This window comes from Aphelocoma coerulescens, chromosome 7, assembly GCF_041296385.1.
Source record: "Aphelocoma coerulescens isolate FSJ_1873_10779 chromosome 7, UR_Acoe_1.0, whole genome shotgun sequence".
NCBI lineage: Eukaryota > Metazoa > Chordata > Aves > Passeriformes > Corvidae > Aphelocoma > Aphelocoma coerulescens.
In genome coordinates, this window is record NC_091021.1 from 5,746,405 (window position 1) to 5,760,237 (window position 13,833).

At 41.4% G+C, this 13,833-nt stretch overlaps 1 protein-coding gene across 14 annotated transcripts in view; it reads left to right on the forward strand.

Annotated features, from left to right (window-relative positions):
• The window catches only part of ADARB1 (adenosine deaminase RNA specific B1), a 65,587-nt gene that overhangs the window by 34,752 nt on the left and 17,002 nt on the right, over nt 1-13,833 (forward strand). For all 14 annotated transcript variants that reach the window (XM_069021900.1, XM_069021903.1, XM_069021913.1 and 11 more), the window contains 5 exons: nt 502-1,433; nt 9,060-9,174; nt 10,905-11,073; nt 11,581-11,729; nt 12,339-12,507. In XM_069021900.1, coding sequence (XP_068878001.1) covers nt 502-1,433; nt 9,060-9,174; nt 10,905-11,073; nt 11,581-11,729; nt 12,339-12,507 — 1,534 coding nt within the window. The remainder of the gene's footprint in view (nt 1-501; nt 1,434-9,059; nt 9,175-10,904; nt 11,074-11,580; nt 11,730-12,338; nt 12,508-13,833) is intronic.

A 13,833-nucleotide genomic window follows, 5' to 3' on the forward strand; every position in this document is an offset into this window, starting at 1 on the left:
GGTTTTATTTATGTAGTTTTTCAATTTAAGCAACTAAAATCACTGAGGTAAAAAAGTAACATGACTAAACTGATAATACAATAGAAATAAATATCTGGCTCAGAGTTGTGGTCTTAAGCATCCATTTTTATTTTACTAATGGTAGTTGTTTGTTTTGTGGGCATATGTTGCTATATATATTTCTGATGTAAAGAATTTTTTAGGCTAAATATACCTTACAAGTAAAAGTTTTGTTCCAGCATAATTAAAAGGGAAAAAAAAGTTGTAGTGATTTTTTGCTGTACAGTTGTATCAAGTGTGTAGTTTGAAGATTGTGTTAATTCTTGAATTATTGAGAGGTTTGTTACATTATCATCATCTCCAATTGTATTACAAAAATATTTAACCTGTGAGCACACATCACTTAACCAGTTACAAAGAGATATAAAGGAATCTATAAATTTTGCATTTACAAGATCCTGCACCGAAGGCATTGTAAGTTACTCTTTCTGGGCACCGCAGGTTCGAGCAGCACCGACATTAAAGAAAACCGCAATGTGGACAACGTTCCCCCAAAGGACAGCGCCGGGCAGGGGCCCGGGGAGGGGACCCTGCTCTCCAACGGTGGTGGCAGCAGCAGCAGGAAGAGACCTCTGGAGGAAGGCAACAATGGCCATTCCAAATTTCGCCCCAAGAAGAGGAAGAAAATGCCTGGCCCTGTTCTGCCAAAGAACGCCCTGATGCAGCTTAATGAGATTAAACCTGGTTTACAATACAAACTCCTCTCCCAGACAGGGCCGGTCCACGCCCCCATGTTTGTGATGGCAGTGGAGGTCAATGGGCAGGTGTTTGAGGGGTCTGGCCCGACAAAAAAGAAAGCCAAACTTCATGCTGCTGAGAAGGCTCTGCGCTCCTTTGTCCAGTTCCCAAATGCCTCAGAAGCCCACCTGGCCATGGGCAGGACTCTGTCAGTTAACACGGACTTTACATCCGACCAAGCGGATTTCCCTGACACCCTTTTCAACGGGTTTGAGACGCCAGTCCCTTCTGACGCTTCCTTTTATCTGGGGTCCAATGGGGACGGGTCCTTTGGCTCTGGCGGGGACTACGGATTGCCATCATCTGCCATAGCCAGCAGCCTTTCCCAGTCGCCTCTCCCCCCACCCTCACCTTACCCCACAGCCAGTGGGAAGAACCCCGTCATGATCCTCAATGAGCTGCGCCCGGGGCTGAAGTATGAGTTCCTCTCGGAGAGCGGAGAGAGCCACGCCAAAAACTTTGTCATGGCTGTGGCGGTGGACGGTCAGACTTTTGAAGGCTCGGGAAGGAATAAAAAGCTGGCAAAAGCTCGGGCTGCTCAGTCAGCCCTGGCATCCCTGTTTAACATGCAGCTGGACCAGACTCCATCTCGCCAGCCCATTCCCAGCGAGGGGCTCCAGTTACACTTGCCACAGGTGAGAAACCCTTTGGGTGTTGTGGATGGCTTTGGGTAATGACCAAGAGGAGTCAAGTCGTGTATTGAATCAGTTTGCACAGCGTTTCTGCTTCTGTAGATATGTGTGTGTATATATACACATATATATAATGTATGTATATATGTATTAGGTGATTTATCCAGTTGTAGCTTCTGACAATGTGTATTCTCTTGCACAGAGAAGAGGCTTTGTTTCTGATGTTTTCTGCCTTGATCATGTTGCGTAAGAGAGCACCAGTGCCAGCCTGAATTATGGTTTGTGCTGGGGAAAGATTGAATCACATCTTGCTCATCTCAGGCAGCAAGACTTAGATGGGGTTCAAGTGAGAATTACTGCTTTAAGTGAAGTTATTATTTGATGCAACAGTTTTTAGCAGAGAAGAAAATTATTCTCTCCTGCAAACAGAAATTGTTGGAAGTCAAGGTCAGATTAAGTGAGGCTGATGCAACTGCCACAGATTTCCAGGGTGTAAACACATTCCGTATGCATGTATCCAGGATGTGTGGTTAAATGGCTGTCATCTGAAGGGATGTGCTCTAGGCAAATGAATTAATATGCATATGGAAGTTGCTTAGGCAGGTAAATCTGGCTGAGAAATAATTTATATCAAACAGTTAGTGAACTAGAGAAAGTATCAAATATACTGGACACAGACTAGAAATTTAAAATCACTAGAATGGAGTAATTTTGAATTTTTTTTAATGCAGAAGAATTTTCCTCTCTTTTCTTGTTTATGTATCTTCCCAGTCAAACTACACTAATACTTGTTTGACTACTGTCTTTCTACTGCATCTCTTGCGTCCTTTAAATGATACTATATGCCTGTCTAAATTAAAATATTTGCCTGTGAATTCTTTAGTAACTTTCTGTTTTAGAATTTCAAGGCTTTGACCTTTTCTATATCAAAACCATTGTTCTAGATTTCATTAAAATTCTGACATACTGTTCTGATTTGATAATGTGGGGTCAAAGAGTATAAATAGATGTTGTGACTATTTTAAATACATTGTTTTTGCAAAATACATGGACAATATGCATATTTTAGAACTTCCTATATGGTTTCATTTTAACGTTGCACAATTATTGTGTTACTGATAAATGTTTCCTTCATTTTCAAATCCAGGATAATGCTGTTTTGGGTAGTTACGATTTCTTCAGTAGATTCAGTGATTTCTGTGCTTTTTAAAAGCAGAGTGCATTCTCTGCTTTTAAAAATAGATTTGACCCCAGACACCAAAAAATTTCACTGCCAGTAATTCATGTGTTATTAGTTCTTGCATCAGTAAAATGGTGAAAACTGGAACTGGAAGAGGGAAGTGTGAAAAACCCAAGCTGAGCTGGGAAAGATCTTACATGGGTGCTGCCTCATTTAGACCAAATTTCAAGTAATTTTTTTATTCAGGAGCTTTTGATCAGCTTGTCGTCAGGATGTCATCAAGCACTTCACTGTGTTGCTTTGCTTTGAATTTTAATTAACTGTTATTGGAATTACATTAGGTCTTTTATGTATTAGTGATTTTGGTCTGTACGTATTTAATGATTTAAGCATTTGTGGTGTTTAGATGTCCTGCTTTATTTTTCTTCTTTTTTTAAAGTCTGTGAGTTGTTTAATTTTTTTAGATAGCGATAACTGTGTAAAAGACTGTTAAATTCAGAGATAATCCTAAAGTGGGTGAAATCACAAAAATTTGAGAGTGCAGGAACGATGTAAATGAGGATAGGATTTGATATAACGCGTGGGCCAAATAAAATGTTGATTGGATTGGAAAAGATGAAAGCTAGAAATATGCAAAGGGAGGAAAAATTCAAATACCAAATGCTTAGGGGAAATAAAAGATGTACAGTGTGGTTGTGCCAGTGAAGATGTTGGAATTGACTGCCTGGATGGCAGATCCAAACCTGCCTGTAGCTCATTTGTGATGAGAAGAATGGAGTTGAGAGGAGAGATGATCCCTGTGACAGTGGTGGTTGTGAGTATGGCTGAAATGTCTTGTCTGTGACCCCACCAGACCTCCTGAGAGCTGCAGGTGCCCCAAAGAGAGTTAAATGCAGAAACCCATGTGCAAAGTATCAAAGGGTACAGAAGGGTTGCTGCAATCAAAAATTGATTGTTGTGAAATGGGTGTGAGAATAACCTTATGGTGTGTACAGGGGGTTATCGAGGTGCTGATCCTGTGATTCAGTTTTTCAGTTCAAGCTTGTCTGCTTGCTCACAGCTTGGCCTGTTGTCAGGGATGAAGGAAGGTTCCCTGGAGTGAGGAACATCTCTGTGCTGGGAAAGTGAGTTAAACTCAGGAACACACTCAACATGTGCCTCAGAGCGGGTAAAAATGTCCCACTGAAGAACTCAGCAGTTGTGCATTTATCACCTTGGCAGTGGGTGTGGTGGGATTATACAGGTTGTCACACTTGCATTAGAGGGACTTGCCTCTCCAAAACAAAGAAAATATTTTTATGGTTAGCTCTGCTTTGGGAACTGATCAAAAAATCATAGAATCACAGAATGGTTTGGGTTGGAGGAAACCTTAAAGATGATCTTATTCCCACCCCCTTCCATGGGCAGGGACACCTTCCACTATTCCAGGTTGCTCCAAGCCCGGTCCAATCTGCCCTTGAACACTTCCAGGATTGGGGCAGCCATAGCTTCTCAGTGCCCGGGCCTCACCACCCTCACAGGGAAGAATTTCTTCCCAATATCCTATCTAGTGCTGCCCTTTGTCAGTAGGAAGCAATTCCCCCTTCTCCTTCACTCCAGGCCCTTGTCCTGAAGTCTGTCTCCAGAGTCCCTTCAGGCACTGGAAGGGCCTCTAAGGTCTCCCTGGATCCTTCTCTTCTCCAGGTGAACACCCCAGCTCTTCCAGCCTGTCTCCAGAGCAGAGGGGCTCCAGCTCTTGGAACATCTTGGTGGTCTTCTCTGGAGGGGTCTCACACCTCTGTCAAAGATGGCATGGTGCTGTCCCAAAAAGAAGTTCTCAGATCAGTACCAAATGCTTTGGCGTAAAACTGAGAAAAGAACATACTGGTAGCAGAAATTCCCCAGTATATGCTTCAAACATTCAGCAGTCCAGGCTGCTGGCGTCACTCAGGGAAAAGTTTTCCGTCAGACAGTGGGATCCTGCTGGTTGGAGGTATCACCTCTTCAGGCCACTAATGGCTTCTATTAGAAAGCTGAGATGGAGGTTTTCCTAATGTTATCTCCTCAAACTGTTTACTTAACAAGATAACTGATTAGTCAAGGTGTGCAGGGAGGTAGAAATTGAAATTGTACACACTGAAGCTTAAAATACAGTTATTTAGATTAGGAAGTTGGACTGTTGTGAGAGAAAGCAAGATGAGCTCCACAAATGAGCATTGTAACTGCAAATGAGATCAGTTTGAAAAACATCACTAGAGAGATTATTTTTAACCGTTCACCAAATTCAATTTATCCTTTCTGTTGTTGTGGACAGACATTGAAACAAAACGTTAAGTAGAAGAAGTGGGATGAGAAACAGTACTGAATGGCTACTTGTACTTGAAGTGCTTTTTTAGTCCTGGTTCAACATGGGGTGAGGGGAACTATAAAAAATTATTCAAATATAGAAAAGATATGCAAATAATTATGAACATGAGTGGAGATCTGGGAAAGCTGGTTCTGGAGAGGTACTGAGGAGTTCTAGGCAGTTCATTGCAATGGACTCTTAGTGTATACAGGAGAATAAGAATGCAATGGATTCAAACCTGGGAAAAAGATAATCTTGAATATATTTATGGGAATATAATGAATTATATGTTGGAATAATTGCTGTGGAATTGGAAGAAATGTACAAGATACATCAGCATAAGCAGTGACTCTACAACCAGGCAGAAGTTTCTTTAAATCAATACAGGAAACTTCTCTGAATTGTGTGTGCTGGTCACTGTTAAAGGGGAGGACCTGGTTGACCTTGATTTTACCTGCAGTGGGAAGTTCACATAAGCCATAAACTGTGAAGAAAAGAAAAAAACCAAAACAAGGGAGAACATTTCTGCTTGAGAAAGTTCCCTGGAGATCCAAGGAGAGCACAGAGGACTTGAGATGTCTTCGGTCAGTTCCCGTGAGACCTGTGAGCTGTAGCTGCTGCCTTTCCCATTGTTCAGGGATCACCAGCATTCATCTTGGGTGGTCTCCATGGCTTGCCAATGTCTTCCTTCAGCTCCAGATTGACCTGAACTTCACCAGCTCCAGAATATTTTCAAGTGTGAACGATTAGGGTGGTTCTGCTACAACATTGCTGCAACACCTGCATTTAACCAAAACCAGTCTGTGTGTGTAGAAAAGGAGTGGATTCTCTGTGACTTAATCAGAGAAAGGAGCACCCAAAATAACTTGGAGCTAACATGCCTTACTGAGCCAACTGTCAGCTATTTTAGGTCTTTCATTTTTTGAATTACTCAACTTGGAATAATGATTTAATGCAGGAGCGAGGGTAGAGAAACTGTGTGTCAGATGTTAGAGCATTCACAGGGAAGGTGAGACATGAGTTCAGTTTCTGTTCCAATTAATATTTATTTGTATGAAAGGCAGTAGAGTCAGACTGACATGTGAAAGATCCCTACTCAGGCCAGTCAGTGGCCTGGGCTTGTTGTGGAAACAGCTTCAAGTCCTTGGTTTTGAGATGGGGACAGCGAGGATGTAATTTCTGGCCAGTAAGTCATCTTCCCAGCGCTGCCTTATTCCCTTGTCTTTCATGCTCTTAGCTATGTCAATGTAATAGACTGCCTGGGAGAGAGGGATAATTCTAATTTCTTGGGGGAGTATTGTTATAAAAGACCAAAATCTTAGTGAGTACATCTGTAGGCATTTAGTAGTGTTTATTCCTCACTGCCCAGATGTTGTCACACTATTTGTGTAGCAAATAGAAATAACAAATCTTTAATATATCTGCCTGTTTTCTGGCAGTGATTTTTTCCAACCCCCCCTCCTCTCCTGTTCATCCTGGATTGTTTGCATCTCCAAAGGTCATTTTGTCTTGCTTGAGTTTGCTTAGTCCTTCTTATGAGTCCTTCCCAGTGTCTGGCTCCAAGTTCATCCAAGTGTTTTTAGAATTCCTTGCCAGCAGCTTAGTTCCAGGTTCAGTGAGATGCAACTCCATCCTGTTCTGCTGTGCCAGCTTTCATCTTCCTGGAGGAACTCACTGCGTGCTTGTTTCTATATCAACACCACAGTTTCCTCTGCTTTGCTTGTTATGTGAAAAAAAGGATCCTTTTGGAAAAAGCTAATGGATCCAGCCTGTATGCAGGCTTCCTACCCAGCTGCTTTTTAGGGAGCCTTTTATCAGTGGCATTAGCAGGCAAGGTGGCCGTGGATTTCTTCCCAGAAACACCTGGCAGTTTCAGTTCCCAGTGTTGGTACCAGTCACCATTCTTTTTTTTTTTTTTTTTTTTTTTTGAGCAAAGGTGAATCACGTATTTTATTCCCTGGATGCCAAGCCTTTTCTAGCAGGTTTGAAGCCTCTATTAAGCATAGAAGCATAGCATAGTTTGGGTTGGAAGCGACCTGAAGCATATATTCTCTTTGTGGATCAGGTCCATCCCTGTCTGGAATAGTTTGGTTCTGTAGTATCTATATTCCATCACAATGTCATTCAACATGATTTTACAATTCAGCACGATTTTACCATGTGCTGTCTAGCACATGACAGTGTAGGGTAGAGCAGAAAATACACAGATTACAGAAATGAGAGCATAAAACTTGCTACTGGGAAGCAATATCTGTAACTATGCAATGAGGCTAGGGATAAAACACTGGAATGGGGACTCTGTGCCTTGGCTATACAGTGATCTGCCTGCATGGCTGCAGGGAGGTTAATAATTTAAGCCTTTTGTGTATTAATTTTTCACTTCTAAGACCAGGGTGATTCAAAAACACTCTGTTATTTGCTTTTTCTTTTGTGTATTTACCTTAAAGTTCAGCTTTCTGCATTAGGTAAGTACCAGGACAAATGCAGATTTAGTGCTGTGTGGTTGTGGTGCTGGCAGAACATGGACTGTAACCCAGTTTTGGGTCTAGCAACAAAAAGACCATGTTTGAAAATCAGTGTCTGACCAGACATGTTCATAGCCTCTGAGCCAAACTGTGTTCCCAAAAAATATATGGAGTTTCTGAGTTGCAGTCCGTTCAAATGTATCAACAAAATTGGTGTTTGCAATGTCAAGAGTCTTCTGATTCCACAAGCTGAGTGATTGGAAAACATGGATGAGGCTGGTGCAGTTGGGACCTGACTGCTGGTCAGTGTTATCTATCAGGCTCTGGTGAGAGCTGCCAAGCTCTGTAATCATGACACCCAACCATTAGCTATTTCTTCCTTGGCTGCTAAAGCTTTTCCAAAAGGAAGTTAACATTGAGAGCATGTCCACATCATTTCTAGGCTGTTGGTTCTCATGAGCCCCGTTAAGGAAATGGGAGTGAATAGGGCTGGTGGTCCTCAAACCTTCTTCTTTTCTTTTTTTCTATTTTTATTTTCTTTCCCCTTTTTCTCTTGGGCATCTAACACATCTGTATCATAGAATGGTTTGGGTTGGAAGGGACCTTAAAGCTCATCCAATCCCACCCCCTGCCATGGGCAGGGACACTTTTTACTAGACCATGTTGCTCCAAGCCCTGTCCAGCCTGGCCTGGAACACTTCCAGGGGTGGGGCAGCCACAGCTCCTCTGTTCCAGTGCTTCATGCAACATCTGTATGGCACTGCTGGGTGTGACACAGTACCTGTGTCTTTGCGGCATGTGAAGCTGTGGGCCGGGTGTGCACACCTAGAACCTCTCAGATACTGCTGGTTGTCAACACATGGTTGCCTTGGCTTCAGTTTCTTTTCAGGTGAAAATTCAAGAATTTGGTCTTGACTCATCTTTTCTAGCAGTTACAGTTCCGGCTGCCTTGAAAACAGCCAGTGAGATTAGCTGCAGTGCTGAACTGGATTGTCAACAGGAGCAGGACTGGTATTTTGAAGTTTTCCTTCATTTTAGAACAGCCTGACTGCTTACAGCCTGACTTAAAGTGACTGTTCAAGTTTTCCTGAAAGACAGAAATCTTTCTTAATTTTGAGGCAGCTTATTTGGGGTTATACACTGATATTTTCTATTCCTAACTTTGTACAGATTTTGTAATAAGACAAAGGAAGTGTTAAACGAGTGTTGAAAACAAAGTTGCCCTTATTTATATAATAGATAAGGAATTAGATTGTTATAAAAGGTTCATTTGAGGGGCATAGATTTTTACTTCAATCTTCTTGTCAGGCTCAATGTTGAGGATACTGAAATGATGTGTTTTGAGGTTTGAGCATGAGAGTATAGACTTATCTGTCTATCCAGTTGTTCTCCCAAGCCTCAAATGTTCATCAGGATCACAGGCATTAGATACTTCGATGCTTGGCTTACGGCTGTCTGACCTTGTTTTAGTAGACATGGAGTACTCATACCTCTGCTTCCACTTGCAAGTGATGCCTCAATTTTTAAAGTGAACAATAAAAACTCACTTCATTTGCTTCATCCAATCATATAAAAGTGTAAATCTTTATAACTTAATGCTCCTGTAATTTTTAATTTTTGAAAAAATTTTTAATGTGCATTTCTGTGTGGTGTTACAGGTTTTAGCTGATGCTGTTGCACGCTTGGTTGTAGATAAATTCAGTGATTTGACAGAAAATTTCACATCTCCACATGCACGTCGAAAAGTCCTTGCTGGAATTGTCATGACAACAGGTAAATAAAAAAAAATAGGATTTTGAATGCTTAAATATGAGAGCTCTGTTTGCATCTAGTAAACTACCTTTTTTCAGTCAACCAGTATATATTTCAGTATTGAAATATATTTTTACTGTTTAATCTTGCAGGTGGACTAAATATAGTAATTAAATCTCAGGTATTTAGAGGAAAATTAGACCTGCAAACACTCCTGTTTCCACAGAATTCCTGTCCTCTGCCTGATTGAGACATCTGAGTAGCTCACAAAATGTAGGTTTTAAAGTTAATCATGAAACTTTGGGAAAATAAATAAAGTCCCCCATTGGCCTTGTAGATGGTATTCCTGTTTTGGTCATGTTTTATTCTTAGTGCTCTATGTCAGTCATTTTAGTAAAAATATCTGAAGAAAGCAGTTGATGTTTTGGCAGATGGCAGTGGTGTCATGGTTCTCTGGGTGCTGACATGAGATCTCTGCTTGTCCAAATCACCCAAAACGGTGAAGTTCTGCCCTAAACTAATATATGACCACGCTGCTGCTGAGTTTTCCTCACGTTAAGGTTTATCTTGGTCTTCAGTCCATGTGAACCCTTGGTGGCATGTTCATTTTCAGGCTGTCCCAGCCGTGTCCCCTGCTGGTCTCTTGCCCTCCCACTGACACAGGCCCTTGGCAGGTTTGGGAAGCCCTGATGCTTCTCAAGCACTGCTGAGCAACAGGCAGACCTCCATCTGGTAATAACACTGTTTTAGCCCCAAATACATGAGGAACGTGCTGTAGTTTATTTTGTGATATTTAACAGGTTTTTATGCTATTTACAGCCCTGTATGTGCAATTCCCAGAAGAGTCATGTGCCAAAGAATTAAGACTTAACTAACACATGAATACGTTTTGAATAACTGTAGAAATAGCTTTACACAGAAAATATCGCACAATGAATACATGTCCGGGCAACACCTGGAATTAGATGACCCCATTGCATAGCCTTGTGTTGCAGCTCGTTGCTTCTCCTCTAGCCCTGTGGGCAGGAGGGCCCAGCTGGGCTCAGGTTCATTTTAACTTGTTGGGCTTTTTTTACCCCTGTTTTGCTAAGTGGCATTTTGGTCTGTCTTTCTTAGTCCTTCATTCACCTGGGTTTTTTGAGTGATAAAGGCAGTTCTCTGTATAGGAAACACCCACCCAAGATACTTTTAAAATTCTATTGCATGGGGTAGTTTAATACCCAGAACTACACAGTAATCTTTACAGTGATGTAAGCATTTACAATTGTTTTTTCCCTAGTCTTACCTTTCCTGTTGTTGGCTCAATACCCTTCCATGACGTGTTGCTGCTTTAATAAACCAGTGCCTTTCAGATTTCTAAAGTGGCTGTGAATATTTGCGTAGGTGGCCAGAAGGTACATGCTGAAAGTTGCTGGCTGCCTGAACCTCAGGAAAAAAAGCACTTTGAATCTCAGGCTTTAATGATTCTTCTTGAAGCAGCACTTTTTACCTGCAGGTTTTCAATTTTTAACTTGTCTGAACTCCAACATGAAGAGAGTGGTTCTCATAAGAGCCACAGACAGTGTTGGTGCAGGGAGGTATGGCTCAACGAAGCTTTTGTTTTAAATAAATTATCAGAAGAAAAAACCATTTTTTTAAAAGAAGCAAACAACAACAAAAAAAAAGAGCCTTGTTTCGGTTCTGGAAGAAGATCACTCAGTGCATTATTGGTGATGTTAATTGTATCGCCTTCCTGAAATTTTGTTTTGCAGGTACAGATGTGAAAGATGCCCTGGTAATAAGTGTTTCTACAGGAACAAAATGCATCAATGGTGAATACATGAGTGATCGTGGTCTTGCATTAAATGACTGCCACGCAGAAATTATAGCTCGACGGTGTCTGCTGAAATTCCTGTACACACAACTTGAGCTTTACCTAAGGTAAGCTGGAGGGAAAAAGATGATGAGCTGATCCCACAGAGCTGAGAAAGTGTCTGTGGAAAACATCTGTCTTCATTATTTCGCTGTAAAACACTTGTCCTGTTGCATTAGGATGCTGAATTTAGAACTTTTGCCCTTTGCCCTCAAGTTTGAGTTGAACAAACATTTATTCAGTGAGGTGTCAGTCATGAGAGGGGAGGACAGGGAAAATAATTGGCAATCATTTTGTAAACTGTAAACATATAAATCAAAATAATATGAAATGGGCTAAAGGTTGCTGATGTTTCATTTAAGTGCCTGAAAGCTCTTGACATCTGGGGTTGCCATAGGCTCTTTGTTTCTTGTCTTGATGGTCCTTTAATTTTGTTAATTGTTATAACTGTTAGATTTATATTATAGAATCTTCAGCCATCCTGTGTTTGTTTTTAATGCCTGTTAAGTCTGCCCAGTTTATGCTTATTTCCATGTTAATGACAGTTTTGACTCTAGCTTTCTTCTCTGTTTCAGCAATAAAGAAGATCAGCAAAAATCCATTTTTATCAGATCGGAGCAAGGCGGGTTTAAGCTGAAGGAGAATGTGCAGTTCCATCTCTATATCAGCACATCTCCTTGTGGTGATGCTCGGATTTTCTCACCCCATGAAGCAGCTCAAGAGGGTATGACAGCAGTCCTCTCCCACCCAAGGGAGCTTAAATTATTCTTGGGGCATGTACAAGCGGCATGGTTAAAATTTAGATGTCTTCTTTCTTTTTAGCATAGAGGGGTGTTAGACAAAGATCTCTTCCAAAAAAGTCTGAGCTGTTCTTCCTCTGTGGTAGAAGTTCAGTATAGAGTGATGAGCCCTGTGGTCTTGAAGAGGTTGATGCTAACTGAGATAAGCCAGTGAGTCAGCAAGTATTCCTACAGAACTAACCATCCCCTTTCCTCGTTTCTATCCTTTAACAGCAGTTCTCTGCCTGCCCCTTCCACAGTCTGCCCATTAACTTCATTTTAACTCTGTAACACCCAGAACAGAGCTCAAGAGCTGCCTGCTTCCTACTGCTCCTTTGGTGAAAGCTTGGTTTAACTGCAAGTGTGTTTTGGAAGGCAGTGTTTGTGAGAGGTGTCTGATGCTGTAGCTAAATTGCCAAGAGCAGCAGGGACTGTGATGCAAGCCAGCAATAACTGCAGGCAAATACCTGAAATTAGTCTTTCTTATTGTGATTCTAATGTAAAACCCTTTGAAAATGTTCCTCAGCTGATTCTCAGTGTTTTTTGCCCTTCAGACCAAGGGGACAGACATCCAAACCGAAAAGCCAGAGGACAGCTACGGACAAAAATCGAGTCTGGGGAAGGGACCATCCCCGTGCGCTCCACTACCACTATCCAGACGTGGGATGGGGTATTGCAAGGAGAGAGGCTGCTGACCATGTCCTGCAGTGACAAGATAGCCAGGTGAGATGCTGAACGATTGGTTTTGTTGCTATTGATGTTACTGCTGAAGGAGGGCATAGGACAAGCGGGAATGGCCTTAAGCTGAAGCAGGGCTGGGTTAGATGGGATATTGGAAAGAAATTCTTCCCTGTGAGGGTGGTGAGGCCCTGGCACAGGTTGCCCAGAGAAGCTGTGGCTGCCCCATCCCTGAAAGTGTCCAAGGTCAAGATTGAATGGGGCTTGGAGCAACCTGGGATAGTGGAAGAGGAGTGGAATAGGATAATCTTTAAGGTTTCTTCCAACCCAAAACCATCTTGTGATTCCTAAAGGAGGAGTGCATGGTGCATGTGCAGGGAATTGCTGGGCTTATCTCAATGCTTAGACATAGTGTGAGAGTGGCTGTCACCCCGTGATAAAGCCCTGATTCTTCACCTGCAGTTGATGTCAGACCTTTTGCTGGCTTCAGAGGCAAGGTGGAGTCATTCTGTATCATTCCAGCCACATCAAGTCATGACAGCTTTGTTTTGTATTTCTATCGCTAGGTAATAGCAGAGGAATGTTTTAGTGTTTTTTTCCCCCTAAAGTAGTATAGCATTAGGAAAACGGTACGATAAATCTACTACATTACTTATATTTGAATAACTTCCTCTGGTGATATACATCCTTGCCCCATTGTTGGAAATGTTCCAAGTCAGGTTAGATGGGGCTTGGAGCAACCTAGTCTAGTGAAAGTGTCCCTGCCCATGGCAGGGGGTTGGAACAGGACAAGATTCAAAGTCCTTTCCTACCCAAACCATTCCATGATATCAAGGATACCTACATTTTCCATGCATAGTTTAGATTTTTATTATTTTGTATGGTGGAAAGTGTCCCTGTTAAAAAATTCCTTAATGGATGGGCACTTCTAGTTTTTAACTCTAGAATTTTATTTATAGTTTAAGTATTTTATTGTAATTAAATATTTTGTTTCCAGAACAGTATTTTAATTTATATTTCATCCAATTCCTCCTTTGTTGTCCTTTTTGGCAAAGATTGAAAGATTGGTTTTGTTTTCAGAATCATAAATGGACAAAAAAAAATTTAGCAGTAGAATCCTTTAACAAGCATCAGAAGTATGGGAGAGTTGCAACATCATAATTTTTTTAAATGAGTCTGTGTGTTTGCAGCCTTTGTGCTCTTGCAAAGTAGATGAGAAATGCCAAGTTTTTCAGCTAATGTTACTTCAGTTATTTTTTAATGATATGTATGTTAAATATGTTTTAAAGTCACCGTTAGCCCAATTCAAAGTTTATTAAGGATATTAAGTAGGAACTATTTTTATGAACTGCATATGCCAGATGAAAAATA